At 39.0% G+C, this 26,140-nt stretch overlaps 1 protein-coding gene across 1 annotated transcript in view; it reads left to right on the top strand.

Annotated features, from left to right (window-relative positions):
- The window catches only part of LOC148442147 (polymeric immunoglobulin receptor-like), a 115,008-nt gene extending 89,652 nt beyond the window's left edge, over window positions 1-25,356 (top strand). Inside the window, exons 4-11 of the mRNA XM_088464166.1 lie at window positions 310-642; window positions 6,461-6,787; window positions 6,878-7,186; window positions 10,778-10,871; window positions 11,625-11,740; window positions 16,749-16,868; window positions 17,015-17,037; window positions 24,549-25,356. Coding sequence (XP_088320292.1) covers window positions 310-642; window positions 6,461-6,787; window positions 6,878-7,186; window positions 10,778-10,871; window positions 11,625-11,740; window positions 16,749-16,868; window positions 17,015-17,037; window positions 24,549-24,626 — 1,400 coding nt within the window. The 3' untranslated portion in view covers window positions 24,627-25,356. The remainder of the gene's footprint in view (window positions 1-309; window positions 643-6,460; window positions 6,788-6,877; window positions 7,187-10,777; window positions 10,872-11,624; window positions 11,741-16,748; window positions 16,869-17,014; window positions 17,038-24,548) is intronic.
- The last annotated feature ends 784 nt before the right edge of the window (window positions 25,357-26,140 follow it).

The following is a 26,140-nucleotide window of genomic DNA, read 5'->3' as shown; positions in this document are numbered from 1 at the left end:
TATGATATACTGTAGGAGTATATTTACCGAAAGTCAATTTGTGTCGATTTTTGTTAGATTTTTGTCCGATGTTGGGTTGATTTGTGTTTCAGGGTCTAAATCACACATTCACTTAGAGATGAATTTATTTAAAAAAGATGTCAAAAATCATCTGTGTGATTTAGACCCTAAAACACAAATCGACCAAAAATTTACCCAACATTGACCAAAAATCAACCAAATATCGACTTTTATTAAATATACCACTTAGTCTCAGGCTGTTTATTCATAATAACAAACACTTACACAGATGTATTTTTTCCGGGACAGACTCGGTCATTCCAACTGAGGCACAACTCCTCTATGGCCAGCTGAGGGGCACAGTGAAATTCAGATGTAATTTTAGAGAACAAAGTGCAGCAAACAGGAAATACCTATGCAAGATATCTAAAACCGGCTGCTGGAATGTCATTGACAACATGGGAGAAATAGCTTCTGAGTACCAAGGGAGAATTTTGCTACAAACAGATGAAAAGGAGCCAGGAAATTTTATAGTCAAAATAATACAGTTGAGAAATGAAGACTCTGGGCTCTATTCTTGTGGAATGGGTAACTTTGGAGAAGATGGATCCACTTCTAATTTTGATTTGAGGATCAATGAAGGTGAGCACAATAATTCTGACCAAGCACCAACCAGTGAAAACCTTCCAATATAAAGAATGCCAAAAAATACACTTTTGCTTGAGTTTGCTGTAAATGAACGTACAGATAAAAAATAAATTTCTGCATAATTGAGAACTAGTTAAGATAAATAAGAGGAAATACATAATCAGACATTAGCTGAAACATGATGTATGTATGTAAATATTACTTATTAAAATGAACAGGTCTTCAAAAGATAAAGCTATACTTGATGTTAAATCAGTATCACAGTGACGACTTTGACATGTCTTTTCAATAGGGGTGTGCTACGACATGCCGGCGGTCGGGATGCCGCCCGTCAAAAGACCGACAACGGCATCCCGATCGTCAGCATCCTGACAGGGCTCCGTAAATACACTAACATTCCCCCAATCAACCCTAACACTCCCTAACCTTCCCTTCCAGCACCCTAACCCTAACGACCCCCTGCACCCTATCCCCGTTAGGTCCTAAACCTAACCCAAACCCCTTAGCGCTTAACCCTAAACCCCCAGTAGTGCCTAAACCTAACCCCCTTGTCTGCAGCCTAACCCTAACCTCCCCTCCCGAAGCCTAACACTACCCCCCACAGGGTGCCTAAACCTTACCCCCGGTGGCGTAAAAGTATACTTACCCACTATACCAACATTTGGGATGTCAGCTGTCGGGATTCAGGCGTCGGGATCTCCATCCATTTCGGGATTTTGACGGCCGGGATCCTGAACGGCGGCATATCAACGACATCCCTTCAAGGGGTATCGCTAAATTTTCAAGCTAGTCATAGAAGTTTTTAGATTACAGTATCTACACAGTTGAATTACAGTAACTAGAGACATGTGGCAGACCCTTTGAAGTACACAGTAGACATCCAATCCAGTCTCTAAACAGGTTATGTTGAGTTAGATGTAAAGTTACAAAATGTGATTTTTACTTCTGCACATGCATACAAATCACTACCAACATTTACAGTCACATGAACAGTAAATTGCTACTTGCGCTAATCACTGCAGCTCCTTATGATTGAAGAGGTAGACCAGAAGAAGGGGACATGTAAGAGAAACAAAAGTACAATGTGGGTATATTAGCGCAAATGAAGACTGGGACACAGACATATTTGCAAATGCCACGATACAGGAAATATGCAAGTGCAAAATGATGATGATGATGACGACGTGATGATGGTAGTATATGCTACCAGTGAAGAACTGGCTGCATCTTGTGATTTTCATCATGACTTGCAAATTGCAGATGTTACATTCACACTTTTAGTACAAATTGTGCAACTCACATGACTCCCCCCCCCACGTGTTTAACTGCTCCTTGATTTAAAAAGACAGCATAAAGTGTCTTTTGTTTTTCCTTTGGTATATTTTCCTCCAATATTATAAATGTATACAAATTCTAAATTGTCCCCTATAATTTAAAATTGAATTTATTTATTTTTTCTAAATACAGACTATTTTATTTTATTGCCATAGTTATTCTTTCATCAATATAGCTCTAAGAAAATTAAGTTGCAAATGTCCTGGTTTTCTGCTACCATCCAGTCTGTGTAATGTGTGAGTAGTAGATGTTGAAGTATAATGTCTGTATTTGCTCCGCCCAGACTTTATTATGTGCAAACCATACCACAGGGCAGAATGAACTAATAGCACCTTCACCCCAGCTCTGTTCAAGGGCTATGGATTTTGTGAAATGTGCAATGAGGAATTATAAATACAGTGCTGAATGCCATTCTTACAAATGCTATTGCAAAAGTGGAAATTACCTCTTAAGCATCTCTGTGCACTGAGGTGCTTTCCAACATGCTGAATTGGTGGGGTTTGGGTTTATGAGCTAAAGTAAAAAAATCATTATTGTGTGGAATCTGCATTAATTTTTTTGTTTAATGATACCTGAGTTTGTAAATCTACTTACTTCTTATACCAAGGAAATACCATGTAAGAGTGAAAACAAACACAGTATGTCAATGTCAATAAATCACAAAAGGAAATCATTGTGCAACTACATTTCTTATCAGAACCTCTTGCTCTAACCACCTGCAAAGTTATCATTAGGCACAGATGGATACTAGGTTAGTGATAGGCAACAATTTTCACCCATTACAACATATGCAAACATTTACAAAAGTAATAGATGGGTACTAAAAACTGTGGCTTCCCAGTGCTTCCTTATTTAAAATTTGCTCAAGTTTTATGGTGCATACACACGATCAGATTTTTCCTTCAGATATGAACGATAACGATTTAAAAATCGTTCAGTCGTTCATATCTGAAGGAAAATCGTTCATATCTGACATGCCTGAACGATGGACGATCAACGATGCGCGTTCCCGTTTGTCAGATAACGATATCTGACATCTGATGGGTTTGCAGTCAGACTTGGACGATTCCATTCATTTTAATGCAGTCAAAAATCGTTCAATCGTTCAAATCGTTCAAATCGTTCAAAACTTTGGTAAAATCGTTCAAATTGTTCAAATCGTTCAATCGTTCAGTCGTTCATCTGACAAATCTGACAAGTCTGACAAATCTGACCGTGTGTACGCTATAGGTTGATAATTTAGAGTCTGGATATAAAAACATGCTTAACAATTTTGTACTGTTATTCAACTAACCCATTTTGTACTGTTATTCAACTGCCATGGTTATGGACTAACCATGGCAGCGTTCACTCACCAGAGGAAAAAGCTTCACTGGATATTCCTGCTTTTATCCTCCAGTTTGCAGAGGTTTACAGTGCCAAATTCATTAAGCAAGCCAGTCTAGGCTGCATAATATAATTTTATAGAAGCCTGCAGTTTAGTACCAGTGCTGATTAGTGTGAGCATGGTTTGCTCCGTTAGGTACATGGAAATACTTAATACAAATACAAATGTATCTTGTGCACAGAGTCACAGCCCCCCGTATATTGGTTCTAAACCATCGTCATTTTGGTTTTGGTATTGGTTCTAAATCCTCATTGCTTTGGTTTTGGAATTGGATTTCTTTAAATATGGATAAAAATAGCTAAAATCATGTAATTTGGACCTGTTTTGTTTCATACAGTGGTATTGACATCAAAAACATTAATTTCCAGTAATTTCCAGTCAATTTTGACCACCTCACAGCAGACAATATTGTTTTCACCCATATAGGGAAAAGGCTGCAGCAAGCTGGCTGGCTAAACTAAGTCACAGAGCAGCAGCACAAATACATAGCCATTTAAAAGACTACAGCACATCTATGAAACATAATGGCACACCAGAGGCAGACAGGATGCCAGTTTAATAAACTATACAACTCTATAGAATATTTTCCTTAATCAAGGACTAATAGCCTACAAGTAAAAGCCTACTAGAAAATACAATATATTACCAACACTTTTCTCCAAACAGAAAATCACAGGCCTTTAGGCCAGTACAGGTGATTGCTGCCAGAGTAAAGTCTAGCAGAAAACTAGATTACCATCAAACTTACTCCAAACCACAAATCACAGGCCTTAGGCCAATACACAAGATTGAAACCAGAGTTACAGCCTAATAGAAAAAGTGTGCCCCCCTTTTAATCAAGACAATGGTAGAAAACTACCTGATTATAACTTCATAATCCCATATATATGGATTTCAAAGTGCAGCAAGTGTAAAAAGCATATTCATATGCAAGGATACATTCAGTTCAAATCACTTGTTACAATTTCACTGGAAATGAACTCTTTCATATGATCAGCAACATTGTAACCAGCATATATATTTTTTTCATCAGACATTCATCTTGCCAGAGTTTCAGTTCCAGTGCACAGCTCTATATATGTGTAATTTATGTCTTGTATATCAAATGCCCCCCTTTTAAATCAGAAACCAGCCCTGCACCTCTAATCCTGGGCTAGCATTGAAAAATAGGGGGAAAAATAGTGTGTGGATATCCCCCCTATTTCCCAATAATCAGCATTAACCTGCATGCTATAGCAGAGAGACACATAGGGGTATTTTCAATTGGCTGCGAGAAAAGCCAAAAACCCGCACCTGCGAGGTATTTCCTGCAGGTGCGGGTTTTTTGCTATTCTATTAGGTGCGTGTTTTTTATAAAAACACGCACCGGGAGGTTTTTTTGCGCACCTCCTGAGCAAGCGTGATTTTTCCAGAAATCAATGTTCTTAGGAAAAATCACGTGTACTTGCTCTGACAACCCCCCCCCACCCCAAAGGACTAATTAAGCAATTGGAAGTATCCAATTAGCTTAATTAGTCCTTAATTACTCACCTTCCGAAGCGATGTCTTCTCATCTTCTTTTGCATCCAGCGTCGGGAGCCAGCTCTTCTGCAGCAGCGGTGAGTATGTCAGTGTGTGTGGTGTATGTAAGTGTGTATGAGTGACTGTGTGGTGTGTGTGTGTGTATGAGTGCATGAGTGTGTGTGTGACACCCGGTGCGGTGTGTGTGGCCCCCCTGGAATGGGCGCTGGGAGAACTACATCTCCCAGCAGCCCTTGCTCCTCCCATCAGCCCCCGGGACTCCCAGCAGCCCCCTCTCCAGTAAGAAGAGAGAGGGGAGGCCGCCGGGAGCCGCAGAGACCCGGACAGGTAAGTGACTTTTTTTTTTCTTCTTTAATTTATGCGGTGCGTGGTTTTCAGTGATGAAAACCCCGCACCCACTGTTTTTTTAATTGAATCCCGCGGGTATCGGGAGCGCGCATACCCGCGGGATTTCGAAATTGGCCGCGAGGGGCGCAAGGTTTTTTCCTCGCAAAACCTCGCGGCCAATTGAATATACCCCATAGCATGGAATTCCCCTGCCATTATTTTAACCAGCCCCAAACTGAGCAGGCCAGGGCAGGAATTTCTCAGAAAGTCAGGCTCACCCAAAAAATGCATCCCCACTTCCCAAGGGACAACCTCCAAGGGTTATTCCACATACCCCTGTGCTTTAAGTATGTGGGTAATAGTAATTAGTTAATAGTATTTCTCTTTACAGGTGGACTACATCCCTGGACATTAAGGGCTCACTGGCACCTGTAGTCCACCTGTAAAAAAAAATAATAAAATAAACACAAGACAAACACACCAAATATTGTATACCTTTAAAGAAAAACTTTCCCTGACACAGCCCTCTTACACCAATGTACTACTAACAAAACACATGGATGAGCTGCTTAAGTGAGGAATAGGAAGTGAGAAGTAGAATTAGAACAAGGAAGGACTTGTATACAATCCAAAACATATCTGACATTTGCAGAATGATGATGCTTTGTCTCAATCTTAGACCCATATTTGGTGGGGGATCTAAGACATGCCGCCGTTTGATTTGGTTCCCCGTATTTCGGTTATGTTAGTTTTTTTAAAAAACCGAACTGCTCATCTCCCAGCTATTCTAATCAATCATAGTGCAGTACTTCAGATTTAAAAAAAAAATTAATGAAATTAATCTCTGGAGATTCAAAGATCTCTAATGATTATATACAGTGATTATTATATGGTAGGGTCTTTAGCCTTTAGATTTTTGTCTGCGTATAATGGACCATACTCATAAGGAGTGAGCAGCTGTGCCATTATTGTTTTGGTTAGATGGGAGAAGGTTATAACTATGCATGGAGTTTTTGTCATCAGCTGGGTAACAACAATAATAATTTTTAAGTATACAGCACTTTTGCAATTACAGTACAGTTGCAATGGTACAGCACAATGCAGTTACATTACTTCCTATAGGCCACTACAATACCTTAAAATAAATAAAAATACAGGATCACAAGCATATATCAATTTAATCTCATGTATGAAAACTATTTTGGAGAAAATAATAATTTAATATGATGCATCTTTTTGCAGAGACTGATATACCATTAGGATCTAGATTCCTGACTCCTAGATTGGGTGGGTCTGTGTCTGCTCATTGTAACTACAATCCCAAAAGGAACTACACAGACAAATTTTGGTGCAAGTTGGAAGACAGTGTCTGTAATCCAATCATAAAAATAGATGGATATATGAAGGAGGACTATGAAGGAAGAGTGGTCATTCATGATAGTCCTACAAATGGTACTATGCAGGTCCTCATGAACCAGATCACCAAAGAAGATGAAGGCTGGTACTGGTGTGTATTGACCGATGGAAAACATGATCAGACATCCACTGTACAAATAAAGATCTCAGAAGGTGAAAGAGCAAACAAAACCATTTGTATTTTTCATTACAAAATAAACTGTATTGCATTATACAGTATAACCTTTTAATTGTTGCTTGCAGGAAATCTTGAAGGATTAAATGGGAACAAAATTATTGAAGTAACTGCTGGGGAAATAGCCAAAATCCCATGCTCCTATCCTTGTAGGTATAAATCCTATGAAAAATACTGGTGCAGATGGAGTAACTCTGGCTGTACACATGTGACTTCCCAGGACGATGATCAGAATGGACTGAGCATTACATGTGAGACTCAACAATTGGTGCTTACTATTAACTCAGCGTCTCAGAAGGACAGTGGATGGTACTGGTGTGGTGTCACGAAATCTGGCAGATATGGGGAAACCATGGCAGTGCAAATAATAGTAAATGGTGAGTTTGATAAAGTGTGCAAGATTATAATATGTTTTTTTTAAAGGGAATTATAGACCCTACATTATTATGAAATATATATAAAGAAAAACACTTCTTTAGTTAGATTTCCCTTCCTTCCTCTTCATCTATTTGCTACTTATCTAGACATTGCTAAAGTACACATTGATCCAATATTAAAAGTTGTTTTCTATATTGTGCAGATGGAAAAAACATATGTAAGTGTACCTTAACACTTGGCACTGTAATGAGGACACAATGTCTGGCATAGCATTAATCACACCTAACTACACTGTGCATCTATTAAATCTAATCATTTATATCCATTTATATTTCATACTCCTGGTAGGAGGAATTGATCCTGAATTGATGATTACTGGCATCAACAAAAAGAAATAGGTGTATAATAATATTCATGTTGTAGGACTTTATGTCTACTTACAGGTATAAAAGTACCATACACAAAATAGCATTCCAAAACCATTACATTAATCTCGTTAACATGCAAATAATGCACATCATTCTGTGTCAATAGATTGAAGATGATACCTAGAGGCAGAAAGCAGTGTTAATGTAATTGGGGATGTGGTTGAAATAATTTGTGCTTAATGAGGTTTTGATAGATCTATTAAAAAAAAAGCAAGTGTGAGACATATGCTATTTCTTCCTTAATTCATAGCAGAATGCAGAGGGATATTATTAAACTACTGTATGCATATTTTATCCAATCTTAGCACTGTTAATTACATGGCCTACATGTTTAGATATACTAGGCATGCACCCATACAGCATGCACCGCCAATGTGATTTTTCTGTGTGAAGCAGCAGCATACGAACGTTGTCCCATTTGCAATGGGGCAATGTTGGAATGTGTACTTTCTCCAGCTGATTTCCTCTTTGGAACCATGCCGATTGCACCATTTGCAAAATTCAAACCCAGAACGTGACCATCCATTGGAGGCTGGTAAATGCACATTAGCTGGACATTATTCCGGATTGAGTATTGAATCAGTGACTAAATCCCACAAACAGTCATTTATATGCTCACTCAGACTTTTTATTTATATATTTATGTGATTACTGAAGGAACCATCTATATATTTCATTATTCTAATATCATCTGGAATTATTCATGTGCAGCTTTCCTATATGGGACCAACTCACAGTTGATCCATTTTAATTGATTTTAATAATTTATTCTTATTCATGACCCAATTAAATTATTTTGATTACCTCAACCAATCCGTATATTAAGTAATATATTGTGTGTATATGCTTTATTGTTCATTTGCCTATATATGTCATATATTTGTATCCAGCCCTATTTCCAATTGGATTAGTTTATTTCCACTACTAGTGGATTCTTTAGCGCGGTTCTACCATTTGATTTCTTTGTTTCCATTTATTTGGGAGGCTGACTACCTCCATCTGAACCAGCAGTTTAGTGACAGCGCCGCACTGATATACTGTTTGTTTTCTTGTTTTCTGAATTAATACCTTATTATATAAATTTTAAATGAAAACAGTCATATATTGCTAAAGCAGAGTTTCTCAGTCTGCAGTATGTGCATACTGAGAAGCATTTCAAACAGATTCAAGGTGAATTTAAAAGTGTTAGATTACACTTAACGTAACAATTGTAGTAGAAAAAAAACCTATACAAACAGAATATAAATGGAGTATTTTAAATTTAAGGATTCAAGTGATTTCTTTGGTATACATTTATGCACAATAGGAGATACTTGGAATAACCCAATATATCTTAGGGGGCTACTTGTCACAAATTAGGAAGTAGGCAATCCAAAACATGCAAGATTTAACAATTCCAGGATTATGACTTTTCGCCTTGATTTGAGGCCTGGATTTGGCTGGGGGAACCAAGGCATGCCTTGGTTCAACTCAGTACCCCCAAGTAGGGGTGTGCTTGGTTTTTAGCAAAACCGAGCCACTCATCTCTAAAATGTTTTTATTGCAGCACTTTCCTAATGGGCGCCTGATAGAGCAATTCAATTGTTGCTCCATTTGAGCACACATTGCGTGGCTGCAAACATTATTGCGGGCTCTATCAAGAGGTGGTAATCAGAAATAAGTCCTGGTTTTGGGCACCCTAACTAGGACTTTAGATGGGTTTAGCCATTTTACATTTCTAAATCCAGTCTAATTGGGCGCAACAAGTGCAATAATTAACGGGAGCCCCATACAATTGAACATTAATACATCCAAAAAACAATTGAATTGCCCCCACCAAATGATTACTTGGCAAATATTTGTAATTATAATGGGGTACATGATACAAAATGTTGTGTGTCAGGTTGCGACCTGGGATCGGCCGCCTCTCACCTATGTACCGACGTTTTCGATCTCTGAGGCGGTCAGATGTTAGGCGCGCGGGTGAGTAGTGGACTGAGTTTTTTTTCCAGGGTCTGCTAGGACCTCCATACTGCATCTCCATGTTGTGATCACGTTCATGGGCCCAGCCATGTTGGTCTGTGTCAACTGATCTGGCCCCTCCAATGGTAGTCTTGCTGTCACTCAGCTGATCTCTGCATCCAATGACCAGCTACCTAAGGGTATTTAAGTCCAGCTTCATGAACAGGAAATTGCCTGTGCAACTTCGCTTCTCTAGTGATTATTTGCTGAGAGTGCGTCCTGGGCTCCACACTATTCTCTAGTGTTCTCTATCAAGAATTTGTTCCTTGTGTTACTTATTTCTATTCAGCATCTGGATACCCAGTCACCTATGCTTTGCTATACAGTGTCAGGATCACCGGAGCTGTTACCCATTGCTATTGAGCATCTGTATACACAGTTACCTATCCTTTGCTATACAGCATCAGGATCACTAGAGTTGTTACCCATCACTGTTCAGCATCTAGATTCCCAGTACAGCTGCTCCTGACAAAACAGTATCTGGATCTCTGGAGTTGTCCCCATCGCTCGTCAGCATCTGCTTCCTTATAGCTGTTACTCATACTCTCGAGTTATTCTTCGAGTACATTTCTAGTTATGTCCCCTGCCTTCTCGCTCCTCTTAGATACCTACTCTGGGGGCCATGACCCGAAACCCATATCCCGCTTGGAGGGGTCACTGGCGAATACCATCAAGTGGATTAGACTCTGTGCCTCAGAGTAGGTCATGTCAACATCTGAGAGTAGCCTATGAGGAAGACTTATATATTGCCTCCTTGTCTATTACCATCAGCTCTACCTAGCCCCCCGGTCACTAAACCCACAGCCGAGGACAATCAACACCATGGCCTGACATTGTGCTAAAGATGTTAAATCCTTTTTACAGTAAATCAATCATATCAATCTACATTGTCTATCATTATAAAAGTTCATAATAATTCAAACAACATATCAAATAATAATGAATTTTATACAAGTATAAAATATCTTAGTTACAGGTGAATGTTGTTAAGCTTTGTTTTGGTGGAAAATAGTCAATTTGCACAAATAGGAGCTAACTATGTATTGTTTGTATTGTGTAGTGTAAACATAATATTGTATAATCATGGATTACACAGATTCTGATTTTTAGTAGTAGCCTATAATAATGATTTTCTTCTTGCTTCTTTTCTTCTTGCTTTAGAGCCCAATATGGAAGTGCGAAATGACCTCATGAATCCACGTGCTAAAGTTGATAACAATAATAGAAATAGTCAAGTGGTTGTGACTCCTCCCAGGTTTGTGTTGAACAGTATTTATTAAACTGTTTATTCAATGAAGTTTATTTAAGAATTGACATAAAATCAACAGCCATATCAGTAATGCTCAATTCAAACTGTAGAATGCAGAAAAATGTGTCTTGTAATGTGAAATAACATCTGTTTATAAATAGTTAGGATTAAGTTAGTATAATGTGTAGCATTTGTTTCCCTATGGGTCTGTAGATGCTTTTAATCATAATGTTCACCTTTTGACTGCTGAAATAAAACATAAACCTATCTCTAGGACACTGTATGCCTTACTTTGTTTTGAGGATTAGTGCCTTAGAAAATGTATATAAAGTATGGCCATTCATTTAACTGATTGCAGCCTAGATCCAAGCCGCACCTCGGCTCTCCTAGCTGCATCTTTACTTTCTAAGTAATCAACATTTAGTGGCCCTCAGGAAAGCTCTGTAAGCTCCAACTATCCCGATTTTAAGACCAGGCAGCCACATAAGTACCGGTGAGCATATCAAGCTTTAAGGGAACAGTATTTGGCTGTGATTGGCAGAAGACCTCGCCAGCATGGTTCTAGGGGTCTTACATGATTATTCCTTGGAGACTGTAACAGGGAGTATGGACTTTTACATATATGTGTGTGATGGCCCAATTATCTACAAAATTGGATTATAAAGTGTTCATAAATAAGAAATTAATTATCACATGGAAGCAAGGCTTCATCATTATCTACTACTGTATATCATGAGTACTATGTTTGTCTCCTTCTAGCCATGACAGTAGCGAAAATGTCACAATCATTGCTGCCATTATCTCAATTTGTGCTGCTGTCCTAGTGGTTTCTGCTGTTATCGTCATCTTTAGACTGAGAAAGAGGAAGAATTCAGGCAAGTATTGAAGCCTTTATAAAGGATACAACAGGTGATCTATGAGTTGTCTGTAAAATATTTGCCATTGTTTACTGTAAAATTTAATTTTGCATCTTAAAATACACTATATTTTGGGACTATGTTTTTTTAATTTTAGTGAAAAAATGCTAAAGAAACCTACTGGATACAGTTAAAATTGAAAAAGCTTGAAATCTTCAGTGACTCAGAGAAGTTTGAAAAAGTCTGTGTGAGCAGCAGACCATCACAAAACCTTCCAAACAAATGGCTTGATTCAGATGTGGACGGTATTGCACAGCCATAAGGAAGCGGCTGTGCAATACCATCCAACTAAATTGCAAGTGCAGCAGGAAGTGTTAGTACCCATGGTTCGTCTGGCCAGGCTACAGAAGCCAAAGCTTACTCAGCTTAGCCAGCTCATAAGATGTAGACCCTGGCCTTAGCACTCCCAGGAAACTGGGGTGACATGCCCCTGTTTCTGTGAATGCTGCCCGGTGTGGCCCCCAAATAGCTTGGGGACACTGTGTGCTAACACATAGGACTTGTTCACCACATGCTCAGAATGGGTCCTGCACATGTGCAGACTTTCAAACATTGGATATGTATGTAATCCATCAGGTTTACATACATATCTGAATCAGGCTCATTGCTACTGTCACGATTGGGCCCACACTCAGAACTCCATCCAGGTCGGGTGATCATGGGGTTGGTGTTTTGCAAATTACCCTAACATTAAAATATACCTCTTTGCCACCAACAAGAAATTAGTTTAGGAAGGAACTCCTACCACAGCGGTCCTTTGGTTCCGCTATGTGTTACAAATCAGTAGCATGCACCACACAAGGCCATAGGTCTAAGAACACAGACTATCAGAACTACAAATTAAGTTTTAATTTCAAGAACACTTCAAAGGTATAAACAAATACAAAGATTACTAAAAGTACACAGGTTGCAAACAATTTCAAAGAAAATAAAAAAGGTAAAACAAAGTTCAGATATCACCTTTGGAATTGAACAATGCCCAGAGTAAGGTTTCTCCTGAAAGAAGTTGGAGCATACCAGTCATATGGCTACCTTAAAAGGGGATGTAGTTATTAAACCGGCAGACGGCATGACGCTGGTCTGAATCCCGACGGAGGAAGCCCGACACAGGACATAAGATAGGTGTCGGAATACCGACGCCTATCTTAATCCCGACACCAGAATACAGACAGAAGCCCACCAAACAAGGTAAGCTGAGGGCGCCTTAGCTGTTAGCCGCAGGGGGGAGTGTTAAGTTTTTGCAGCATAGCTAGGTTAGCATTCGGTTTTGGGGGAAGGTTAGGGTTAAGCACCCCTAGGGGGGGTTATCGTAAGGCACCACTGGGGGTTTAGGGTTAGGCACTAAGGAGGGAGGGTTAGGTTTAGGCACAAAGGGGGGAGACTTAGGTTTAGGCACTAATGGGGAGTGTAAGGGTGCGGGGTGGGGGGGGTTCGGGTTAGACTGCAAGAAGGGAGAGTTTGGAACTTTTTGGATGCCCCTGTAATTATTTTGACAGGAGGCATCCCGACTGCCGGTATTACATACCCATTCGCTTTAAAGAGTGAACACTTGCTGTACAGTTTGCTTGGCTAATATACCCATTCTGTCGTGCTTTCTATCCCACAGAAATTCATTTTTCCTCTTCATAGCGCATGGGAGAGGAAGATAGAAAGTCTTATAATTAATTACTTCTGTGGCACCAGGTGTGATTGTCTGACCCTTTTCTCAGAACAGTGTTCCTGTCCAGCAAATAACAGGGTGGGCAGCGTGAAATAGAACATGATCAATAGATCTCTTTTCTACACTGGCATACTGAGGAGACAGGCTTAGATTTCAGACAACCTACAAGTGTGAATTCCTATTTCCCATTCGGCCCCCTGTGGTGTTAATTACACAACCTACACCATACACTGGCTAATAATTTAGCATGCAAACTGCACCCAGGACATTTGATACTGTCCTACTGGATATAACAGTCTATCAGCCACATCTTTTGAAACTTAATTAGCTCTTAATGTAAAAATTCTGACCTGCTAGGTGTTTGCTATAGCTGAACATACAAATCATCTGGTTAGCTGATACAATTTAAACATACTGTATATACAGTGGATTATAAGCATATAGATCATAACACATACTGTTACCAATACCCTTGTCAGTACGCCCAGTCTGATATGAAATAGGCTGTATCATTACAGCGTCCTACAATATCACAAAGATTTGTACAGGTCACAGGTCTGGTTGGGAAGCAACATGGTGAAATTCCCAACCTGATCAGCTGCTTGCACAGGCCCCTTTCATGATTCTGATCAAAGCTTTGGACTGTTTTAGCAGGCATTCAGCATCTCTGGTCATTCTTCATTCCCTTCCAATCACCCATTTTCCCCACTTTTTTTACCAAGGGAGGGCTTAGCCAGGGCTCTACTTCTTACTAGTCATATGCTCTGAAATCCCTTTCCATGCTGGGAAAGTACTGTAGAATCTGTGATATTGCATTTAAACGCAGAAGCAAATTAACAATGGGGCAGATGGAATTACAATCCCAGACCCCCACATAAAAATAAGCCCATCAGTACAATGATGACCAGCCTCCCAGCTTTCCACTTGTTCAACTATTAATCATGAGCATTAAAATTCTATTATTATTTATTTATTTTTAAATTATGTGATTTGTTTTTTTTTAACTTTTCTATATTAGTTTAGATAGTTTAGAGGGTGTACACACCCACATGGCACTGGCCAAACCCACACAGCACTGGTCACAGTACCTCTGTTTCTCACAATAGGCCCTTGATCTTTTCCTGCCCCGAGCCCATGTTAATCCATCCCTGGTGAAAGAGTAGATTGATCAAAAGATTTTAGAACTTTTTACACTTTGCACTATACATGAAATTGGTGACTGCAATCAATAACATGGTTTTGCTGGAGAACCCCCAGTTTTGTTCGCTATCACCCCCTGTAGAACAATATAGTTGCTGATTACTCTTTGCCGCAATAAATATTATCTTTCCTAAAGTTAACCCAGTCACTGAATAGCATTAACAATGGGAGAGGGTGGATTTTAATTATTAGTACAGCTGCCTGGCCAGATCAAGCAGTGTACATGGTTCCCCACTGGTTATAGATCTATGGATGCTCCTGAAGGTATAGTATTTCACATTCATGGTATGCTATGAGTGAGAAAAATATGCATAGTACTGTAAACTGATATCTGTGAAACAATATTCTACTGTAAGTCTCCAAGCGCATGTATTTACATGAACGCACTTCTGGATGATCTGTTACAACAGGTATAGAATAGTTAACACTGATCATTGGTCCATCATATTGGTACTAGCATTCCATTTATTCATTAAACAGGTATTTGGAGCAGTAGGAAATAAGACTTACTGCTCAAGTGAAGACTTTTTGCTGTTCATGCATTGTCAATTCAACACTAGAGGTCATATTGTGTCCTGACACCATCCGCTGATGCCCTATTCCCTCCCCTAATACTCTCTCCACTTTACCCTGGCACCCTATCCCCTCTCAGTATACTCTCTCCTCTCTACACTGGCACCCTATCTCCTCCCCGTATACTCTCTCCTCTCTACCCTGGCACCCTATCTCCTCCCTGTATACTCTCTTCTCTCTACCCTGGCACCCTATCTCCTCCCTGTATACTCTTTCCTCTCTACCCTGGCACCCTATCTCCTCCCTGTATACTCTCTTCTCTCTACCCTGGCACCCTATCTCCTCCCCGTATACTCTCTCCTCTCTACCCTGGCACCCTATCACCACCCTGTATACTCTCTTCTCTCTACCCTGGCACCCTATCACCTCTCCTTATGCTCTCTACTTTCTCCCCTGGGACCCTATCCCCTCCCCTTATACTTTCTCCTCTGTACCCTTGCACCCTATCCCCCCCGCCCTCCCCCTTATACTCTCTCCTCCCTCCCCTGGGACTCATTCTCAAATGACACCATTTCCTTTCCTCTTCTAAAATAATGAGATATGCTATTAGTCTCTTATTTGATAGTAGCAAAACTTGTTAAAACAGTGAAACAAGACAAACACTAAATTAGATTCTAAATATAATTTGTTATATGTATGGTGTATTGCATTAACACTGGATGAACACAGATTCTCTGCATTTGAATAAATGAAAAACAGGAATAATAATCACTGAATCCCAATATAATAAACAGTAAAAACCTGAAACCATAATTGCATTATGCAATTAATCTAAATATGGAGAAAAAAACATTGCCAGAATTACATAACATAATGTAAACCTTTAATAGAGGCCTAAAGTTGTTTAACTATTGTTTAACTATTAAATATCAAAAAGTAAAAATTGCCCAAACACGTTAGTTGCTCGATATGGTAAAAGTACATACAGCTGGAGGAAAATTTGGATGCGGTAATCTGCTCATAATCCAGTAAGAGCAGGATAAATAACTAATTTATTGAACTTTACTGTAGAATAAACATAAGTTTTTATATTTTGTACATTCCTACTCTTGAATTTATTAATCATATGGAATCATGGTGGTTAGCTGTATTTGCATTGCTACACATTATAGCATATTAATCTAAGTAATGTACTCTAATATGTGAGTGGTGTATACTATAGGCCACTCACTTACACATTATAGTATATTAATCTAAGTAATGTACTCTAATATGTGAGTGGTGTATACTATAGGCCACTCACTTACACATTATAGTATATTAATCTAAGTAATGTACTCTAATATGTGAGTGGTGTATACTATAGGCCACTCACTTACACATTATAGTATATTAATCTAAGTAATGTACTCTAATATGTGAGTGGTTTTATGATACTATAGGCCACTCACTTACACATTTGCCACATCCAAGGTCCAAACCAAACTCCAAGACTTCCTCTTCAAGATGTCAGTGTCTCTGTTAATATATCTTTATCTTAGCATTAATTATATGGAACTAGTTCACTTTCTATTACATTTTTCTGTAACACAGATTTAGTCTCAGTTGGAAGCTACAGGACAAATATAAGCATGAGTGACCTGGACAACGTTATTGGGAAGGACAACCCTGCTGTAATTCAGACACAGGAAACTGATATAAGCAACTCAAAAGGCAAGAATGTTAATTTTATATATTTTGTCTGTAAATAGTGCTCATGATTTCACAAAGCAAATTAACATATTAACATTTCAAATGATTATTTTCTTTTTTTCTTTTTACTTATCGGTATCAATTCTGGGATGGTTTATGTTGTATAGATGGACCAAAGAGCAACAAAAAGGTAAAGTATATAAGCATAATGTTTAGCAAGAATTAGTAGGGCACATTATAAATTCAAAAAGGTCTACTCAGCTATCTTTGTGGTTTACATGACTGCCCATTCCTAAACTGTGTGATCAAGCTCTGATTTCTATTTAAGAAGATCATGATCGATCACATGTCTGTGTCTACTTTTGTAATAGCTAACTTCCTGTATGCACACACTACTCTAAGCAACTCTATAGATTGCTGATATGGTACATTTGGTTTTTACAAAATATCCAGCACATTATTGTCTACATTATTCCTTCCTTTGTCTACAACACACAACTTTCCACTTACATTCCTCTTTCATCAATTCTCTTTAGCTGTATTTAGGCGGTAGTGGTAGTACTGGTAGTGCTAGTCAATTGTCTTGCATATACAGTGCCATGGTCCACTCAGGGCATCCTTGTTTGGCTCCAAATATATCAGGGCCAACAGACCGTATTACCCTGACTAGTACTATAATAATGTTAGTAGAGCTTAATATTATACTTTTTCTACAATTAAATTACAGTGGGAGATGTACTAAGCCTTGGAGAGTGATAAAGTGGAGAGTGATAAAGTTCCAAACAATCAGCTCCTTACTGTCAGTTTACAGGCGGTGTTGAAAAATTTTAGGACAGGTAGGAGCTGATTGGCTGGTACTTTATCACTTTCCACTTTATCAGTCTCTAAGACTTAGTGCATCTCACCTTTGATCACTCTGCCCTTTATACAATACACCCTTCTAAGTATGTATCTATAACCCTGTAGTCTGCCCCCACCTGCGGAATAAAGTGGCTGCAGGTCCCCAAATCACTTTTTTCAATTACACAGGTTCTAGAGCATATGTCCGCAAATCACTTTATTACAATTGCACAACGTTCTAGTGCATATGTGAAATAGACCAATAAAGCAACACATTATTTACAAAAGACGTACAATACAAAAATGATATACATAAAAGGGTTGCTCAGAAAAAGAAAAAAAATGCACAGAAAAATAATGACTAAACAGATTGACTTGATATCCAGTAATAGCATTAGTAGGTATCACTGAAGATATTTTGATGTGATACTAACCTAGAATTGCTCCTGGAAGGTTGGAATAATCTACAATACAGATTATTTTGGAAAGAACCAAAATATAAAAGATATTTTGTGAAGGACACACTCAATCAATATAAATAAGAAGAGATCCCCCTTAAAAAATGTACCTTTATTAAATATGCATTAAAAAGATAACACACATGTTATCATAACAACATAAATTATATGACACAGAGAAAAATAAACGTGATTAAAAAAAATAGGTGAAAATAAATAAAGTAAATAAATAACATAGACAACATAAATAAAGTTAAAACCAGGTACAGTAAGTAGTTATCAGTGTACGGTATATTTATGCCAATAATAATTAATAAACAGTAGCTAATTGGATTGCTTCCCACTAGTTTTGTAAATATACAGTTGTTCAAAAAGCTAATAGTGACGTAGCAACTATCAAATATTAGTACATAGGGCCTGATTCATCACATATGCAACAGCGTATGCAGATCAGGTGATGGTGCGTACTGCATATGCATCGCAGTGCACATATGCAGGTCAGGATTGAGATAGTACTGCGATCACACACGCAGATAAAAAAGCCATCGTAGAGTGACGTGACATCAGCATTTGGGAGTGGTGACGAGGGAGTGGTCGGAGAAACGTTGGCGCAGCTGTCCATTTGAACGCCTTCAGACATGCTGTAATTCTAAGTGAGGGTGTGATGTTAATGATGTTACCGATGTATACACAGGATTGCGAGGTCTTACAGATGTGAGAAATCAGTAGTGGGCGTCTCTATGCTGGCTGAGCAGTTACAAACATTAGCATATTTTCACAGCACAACTGCGTTCGTAATCATAGCTGCGATCGCAACAGTGATCTGTAATGAATCAGGCCCATAGAACACAGTAGTGTTGGGCAAAATTGAAATAAAATGCAATATCTGAGAAACTTAAACAGCAACAAAATGATGTAACAACTTGGAATCTTACAAATGTAAGAAATCACTCGCTCTGGTGTTCGCATCCAAAATTGGTGGCTGTCGATGTTGATCGACAGCTCGCCCCATTTGGTAGGTGGGTCGGGGGGATGGGTGGCTGGCCAAACGGAAGCGTTCCCGAAGGAACACCTGCCATTTGGGGGCGGCCTCAATGATATCACGAGTGATGTCAGTGGTGAGCTTCCGGCTCTATTAGATTTTTTCTATTGGTACCCCTATGGATTACTTCGGATAGTAGGTGAGTATGTGTGATAGTGAGTGTGAGTGTGCATGTATGTTATAATAAAATTTTACTGTCATGGTGTATGTTGTGTTTTTACATATTGCTTTGGTTGTGGAACTACAAGTGCCAACGGGCCCGTAATTCCCTGCATGCTGGTATTTGTGGTTCTCCAAATACCAGCATGCAGGGGAGGCTTGCTGGTATGTGTTGTTCCACAACTAAAGACAATATTTAACCCTTTCATTTACACTACACATACACTATCAACCCGGCACCCACCACCCTAGGGTGCTGGGGATAGCCCTGGGCTATCAGCCTAGGCCAGGGGTGCCCTGGAGAGGGGTACCCCTCTATTGGAGGGGTACTCAACTCCCCAGGGATCCCTGGCCTGTGCTGACAAGCGGTCAGGGCTGATGCTGCGGCTGGGGGGTCTGGTGAAAGGGCTTCCCTGGCTGTGGCATCAGTCCCCCGCTAGAAAGGATCCAGGGCTGATTTTAAATATATACGGGGAACCTCACGCCGTTTTTTCCTCTGTATATTTAAAACCAGCTCTGTCCCTGCTGCCTGGTGTTGGTTCGTAAATTTACAGTGGAACCCTACACATTTTTTCCCTGTAAATTTAAGAACCAGGACAGGCTGGCAAGCCCGGAGCTGGTTAGTCTTTTTTTGGGGGGGGGGCTCACGTCATTTTTAAAAAAACATTTGACCCTTTTTTACAAGTCTTAACACACAAGCAGCCAACACATTTCTCACTAATATGTGCTGGCTGCTAGCTCGGGAGAGATTTGCAGAGAGAAAACACTGACAGTACATATCTTGCTATTCAAACACGAGGGTGGTTCAATAAATAAGGTAACAAGACCTCTCATTGTGTAAATTTAATCATATCATAAATGTACATATAATCAATAGTATGGCCTTGGTACACATTATTTTTCCACATAGTCCCCATACTTGTCTATGCATTTGTACCAACAGTACACCAAGGCATCTATCCTAGCATAGACAAAATCAATGCCAACACTTTTTCCTGTACCCCAGTTGCTCATGTATGATGTTGTGCACAGTAACCACTGAGATGTTCAGTTCAGAAATATCACACACTTGAATGCGCCTGTCCTCCTGAATCATGTGGCACCTTCAATGGGGCACAAACTATCAACTGTGTTGTACGTGCTTGGCCGGCCGGGTTGCTGCTCATCTTTAATGTATGTCCTGCATTATCAAAAGCAATGCATCAAACCTAAACTTATTTCCATGACATGATGTTATCACCGTACACCTCGACAAGTTGGCAATGAATTCAGTTGCTGATGTGCCCTTTAGATGCAGAGATCTGATCACACTACGCACCTCAATGTTTGATCATGTGTCCACCAGCCATGCCATCTTACAACTGATTTTGTGACAGCATGACTGATATGAGGCGCATTCTTATTGCTATGAGGGGGAGCAGTGGTCTACCTCTTCTGGTCTGGTGGGAAATTAGAATGAAATAGAAAACATTACACACGTGAGGTTCTAGTTATCTTACTTATTGAACCACCCTCGTAAAAAGGAAAAACTTACAGAATATTCCATTCAGCCTATTCTGGCTTGGGGCACAGCTGTAAAATGAAGGTGCAGTTTCTCAATTAGATTGATCCCCAGAGTCTGACAAAGATATAAAAATGCTCCCTCACTGTTTACACTATGCTATTATAGTAATGTCGTGACCAGCTAGTGACTGGCTGGCCATTTTATTACACAGGATCTATGCAAGGATAGCCTATTTAAAGTTAAACCTAAATTCAATAAACCAACATAATTTTCCCTGAGTAGGAGCAACATAGAAAATGGTATACTCACAATAATCTACACAATTTCATCTCTAAAATGACTTCAACCAAGACTGCCCTGCAGAGGCGTAACAAGGTATTTGAAGGCCCCATAGAAAAAGTTTGTAAGGGCCGCGATGTACCACCCAATGGTGAAAAATGTATATAACACATCTAACTTTGACAAGGAAGATGGGTCCCCCTCACCTCTGGGCCCCATAGCAGCTGCACCCCTTGCACCAATGGTAGTTATGCCCTTGCTGCCCTGGAATGTATAATTGGTTAGTTACATAATTTCTCTCAAACAGCTCATTCCAGGTGCTCCCATGAGACAACTGATCAGCATACATACTTTAGGTGTATTTCTAGGATTTTGGAAACCCCTAGCTGTGGTAGAAATATCAAAGTTTACATATTTATTTCAAAACAGATAAAATATGGTGATAACTTTGAAACCTACTTATGCTCAGTCACAACTTTTGGTCAAGACACCTTCTAGCTTACCCCTGCCGTTTTAGTGCCAGTTAACCATCCCCCAGTAATTAACCTGATTTTCCATGTTGGCCAGCAGACACAGCATAAATTCAATAGAGTAAAGCCATTAGGCTTACTGCCAGTGATGTCAGTCACAGAGCTGGCTAAGCCTCAGTGGCAATAAAACAGTAATCCAAAGTATGTGCAACCGTAGGTGATGCCAGTGGTAAACCCTTACATAATTCTCCGCATTGCAATCATGCAGTTTTTTTCAGAGTGATTAAGTACAAGGTCTAATATGGTTTCTTTTGAACCCACAACAGCCAAAGGAAATAGAAACTTTTAATGAGGCAATTCATTAAGCAACACCTGGAGACTCAATCATTACAGCTGAAAAAAAATCACAATTAGTAGCATGTATATATATATATAATTTTATCAAACAATATATAGATAGATATCAATCAAAAACTGTTAGACAATATCAGTATATAAAAGTAGCACTAAAACACAAATTGCTTTTGATAGAAACACAGTAATTAGTTAAGGAACCAAATAATACTCTTAATGGAGAGGCCTTATCTGTATAAAGAAAACAATCTCAAATAGAAGAGTTACTGTACCAAAACAACAGAAGACATATGAGCAACCTGGTGGGACAACACACTAAGGCAGTACACCAATGTCCAATAATCTGGGTTCAAATATCCCCCAACCAATAGAACCTGTATTCCACTATTTTTACCTTGTTGTCTGCTGTAATATGACACTTGCTAGACCACTCACCTGACTGAATCCTTGTGTCCAGAACAGTAGTGCTGTTTCAGGTACAGTACTTGTAGTCCTACACTTAAGTAGATATTTTAAATAAGTGACCTCACTCCCCACTATACAATGTGGTGTCCTAGGAATGTATGTGGCCCCTCCTAACTTCTGTTTTAAGCACTAATAGGCTATTACATAGTACAAACCCCTCTTATCTCCAATCAATTGCCAAAGAAGGGCATACAATAGTAGTTTACTTATCTGACTTCTTTCCAGTTTGGATAGAAGTCCATCATGCTCCTCCAATTATGTAACTCTCACAGGTGACCTCCACTCCAGCCCAAAGTATAACATGTTGCTCTGGTACCCCTTACCGGGCACTCCTTAGAGGACACTCTCCTATTCCCTGCTAGTTCACGCTTGCAAACTGAGAAGGATCCCCTGTGAAAACTGCACTTGGCAGATGCAGCCTTGCCTTGTTTTGAATGCTGGCACTTCCATCTCTCAGCACCTCCACAGGATGTCGCCTCCCTGACAGGCAACCTTACTTGAAGTTTGTCCCTGAGACTCCATTCCCTTTTAAGTGTCCTTCCCTCTCGCCCTCCTGACATACTCTGAGGTACTCTTTTCCTCCTTCCCAGGGCCAGATTAACATTGAGGTGAATGGAGCTTCAGCTCCAGGCCTCCAGATAAAAATAGCCCCTTCATCATGACAGAATGGTGTGACCAGTTGTCCAAACCTACAGCACAGTTGGCCATAAATCATAAGTATTAAAATTGTATTTCTATTTTCCTTACAAAATTATGCAATATTTCTACCTTTAGGTATTTAGGGAGACATTGGGACTAATAGTGTAGGGAGTGTACCTGTCCATATTGCTCTGGCCACACCCACACAGCACTGGGTACACCTTTTCCACTTTTTATTGTAGGCCACTTTTCATTTTCAGCCCCAGGCACATGTGGCACTTAATCCGACCCTGCTCCTTCCTCAGCTTTGCCCCTTTTTCAGTCTTTCCCTGCAACCCGTTTACATCCTTACAGGAGGAAGGCCTCCTTTTCACAGTCTTCCATGTGACTGGACCTGGATTTACAAGCTCCCAGACACAGCCGATGTGTGTACTGTACCAGAGATAAATCTGGAACACTGTAGATCAGATTGCCCCTATGATAAGTGTGAAGCAGGCAATTGCTGAGTGGAGCCGGTAGGTGCAGCTGCACAAAATAATCTGATGTGTCTCCTCAGAAACAGCCAGCGGGTGCAGTGTCTAATGGTAAATGACACTAGACATACTAGGCCTCATTAGGCCTCATTAGATATGGAGGAAGGCTGGAATAAGAATGATCACTGACGGCAAGTGAAGGCTGTGGGTTGTGACTGGCACCAGATACACTGTGTCTATTCCTGATGAGAGCAGATAGAATAATATGAATAGTAGTCCACTAATAGGAATACCCACATATGAGTACAAAGCATGGATATAGCAGCAGCTTTGATTTGTGCAGCCAGTGTGCACAAATTTAGATGCTATATGTCCAAGGTCAATCTGCTGGAAAAGTATCCACAGGAGAATTAGTTTGCACAGACTTTGAGATGATCTTTCAGATGAAATAAGTAGGAATTGGTTACTTCATATACTCAATTATTGATAAGGAAGTAGAGCAAGAATTTTTTTCTCTTTAGGAATTCTACAAGAGAGAAAGAAATGCATTAAGCACCAAAATGCCACCTCCTCATTGACTTGGACTGCACTTTGATGTTATTGATGTTATTCGGCAGCACCTGGCTACCAGTCTCTGAGGAGGATTGGGAAGTGCAGGGAGAATCTCTGGGGGCAACAACACCCCCACAGTGATAAACTGGGGCATGCTATAATACCACGCTCACCTCCCCTGCCCATGATGACATGCTCCTTTTTTGGGCATATGTCAAAGGCGCGCAAAGGGGGGCTATTTGGCACACCAGGTGTCACTGACCCCAGTGACAATACTGGGTAAACTTAATCAATCAAATAGGTAATATATCTAACTGATGTGCCTTATAGTTTGCAATACAGTCATAATAGCAGTTCAATCAAATTTCTGAGAAATGGAAATATGATGTTAACTATATAGAAAAACATAATACAGACAAAACCAGAATTTGTTTCCCTGCTAGTTATTCTATTTTTGGTATTACAGGGATCGCGGGAAGACCTTGATTATTCCAGCTTCCTTATACATCATAATGGATCTCCAAATGAGGATCTCACTTCGTAGAGCTTTATGGAGTTTATAAAATACGTATTCAACAGCACCATAAAACATTTCTATGCACAATCATTAAGTATATTCATCAATCACAGCTGCAGCAAATTGTTTATTTCTCTACACTGAATGTACTGTAACAACACAGATATCTGTGCTTTTCAAGATAATTGTTTTCTTGACTAAATTCTAAAGAATGAGATATATTTCCAAAGGCCATGTTTTAAGGTAAAATTTGGCCCAACATTAAATACAACAATATTGGAGTGAATTGTTTTGTTAGTTTGCATTAACAATATAGCAAACAGGGCCCAATCAAATAAAAAAGTTAAACAAAAGCTACCTATAGATTGTTAATTTAAAATAAACTACAGTATCTTAACACTGTAGTATAAAATAATTGAAGCAGAACCTTTTCGTGCTTGGCCAACCACAATGAAATCCGTTGGCTCAGTCTGTCACATTAATGAAATGTTCACTATACATCTAAGATGCACTGCAAATCTGATGTTTTGACATGGATACAGTATAATGGAGAACCCTACTGTACTTTTAATAAACTAACAATCCAGAAGTATTTACTGAATTCACTTAATGAACAGCTGATTTTGAATTTCCATGTACCATTTTCAAATGCATGTAAAAGATTATAGTCACATTGAAGCTACTATTATTTAGCAATCAATTTCTCTATGCTCCATGTTTTGTCTATTTGTTTTTCTATTTTATTTTTATAAATCATTTAAAGGGACAATTGTTAAATCTGAGTATATGTGGATGAAAATATGTTTGTGTTTCACAATATATAGAAATAATCAAATCTGTGTATCAAATAAACTAGAATTGCGCTTACATCAAATGGTTTCAGACATCCTTCATATATTTCTTTGTTTAAGTTAAAATAATGTAAGTCTTATTTCTTCCTATATTTTTGCAGTTTAGTTTCACAGGAAGTTCAGCAATGAGTGGTCAGGAGAAGATCAGAATAAGTTAAGTTGGCTGTAATTTTAAAGTTACATGTAATACTACATGGATCAAATGTTGTTTCTTAATCATGCAGTATTTGCAGTTTTTCTTCAGATCTACCTGCCCTTTTATTCATTTGAAAAGTTTTGAGTATAATTTTTTTATATTTACACCATTATAGCTTTTTATCTTACATTCATTTTTTTTATTCAAACTAAATATAGTTAAAAAAAAATAAAACTGATGTTGTCTCATTGAAAGTTCACTTTTCATGCCATTTAAAAAAAAAATAATTTAGTAAAAAGTTTAATATGAAAAGTTTTCATGTGAAACTAATATTATATAGCCATTCAGAGATGATCAGGTTTTGAAAGCTGAAAGCGGAAGGTACAGTAACATGTTGTTTTGTCACACCATTCCTTTAGACTATTGGTTCTCAATAATTTTATACCTGGGTACCCCTGTCAGTGCATTTGTATTACTTGTACCATTTGTAAAGCAATACATTTGTAATGAATATAATTGCTATTACATAAAAGTTTGAATCACTGCTATATATA

Source organism: Taudactylus pleione, unplaced genomic scaffold (genome assembly GCF_031769625.1).
Source record: "Taudactylus pleione unplaced genomic scaffold, aTauple2 ptg001605l, whole genome shotgun sequence".
Classification (NCBI taxonomy): domain Eukaryota; kingdom Metazoa; phylum Chordata; class Amphibia; order Anura; family Myobatrachidae; genus Taudactylus; species Taudactylus pleione.
Note: the sequence above shows the minus strand (reverse complement) of the source record. Positions and strands in the feature narration are given on the sequence as shown.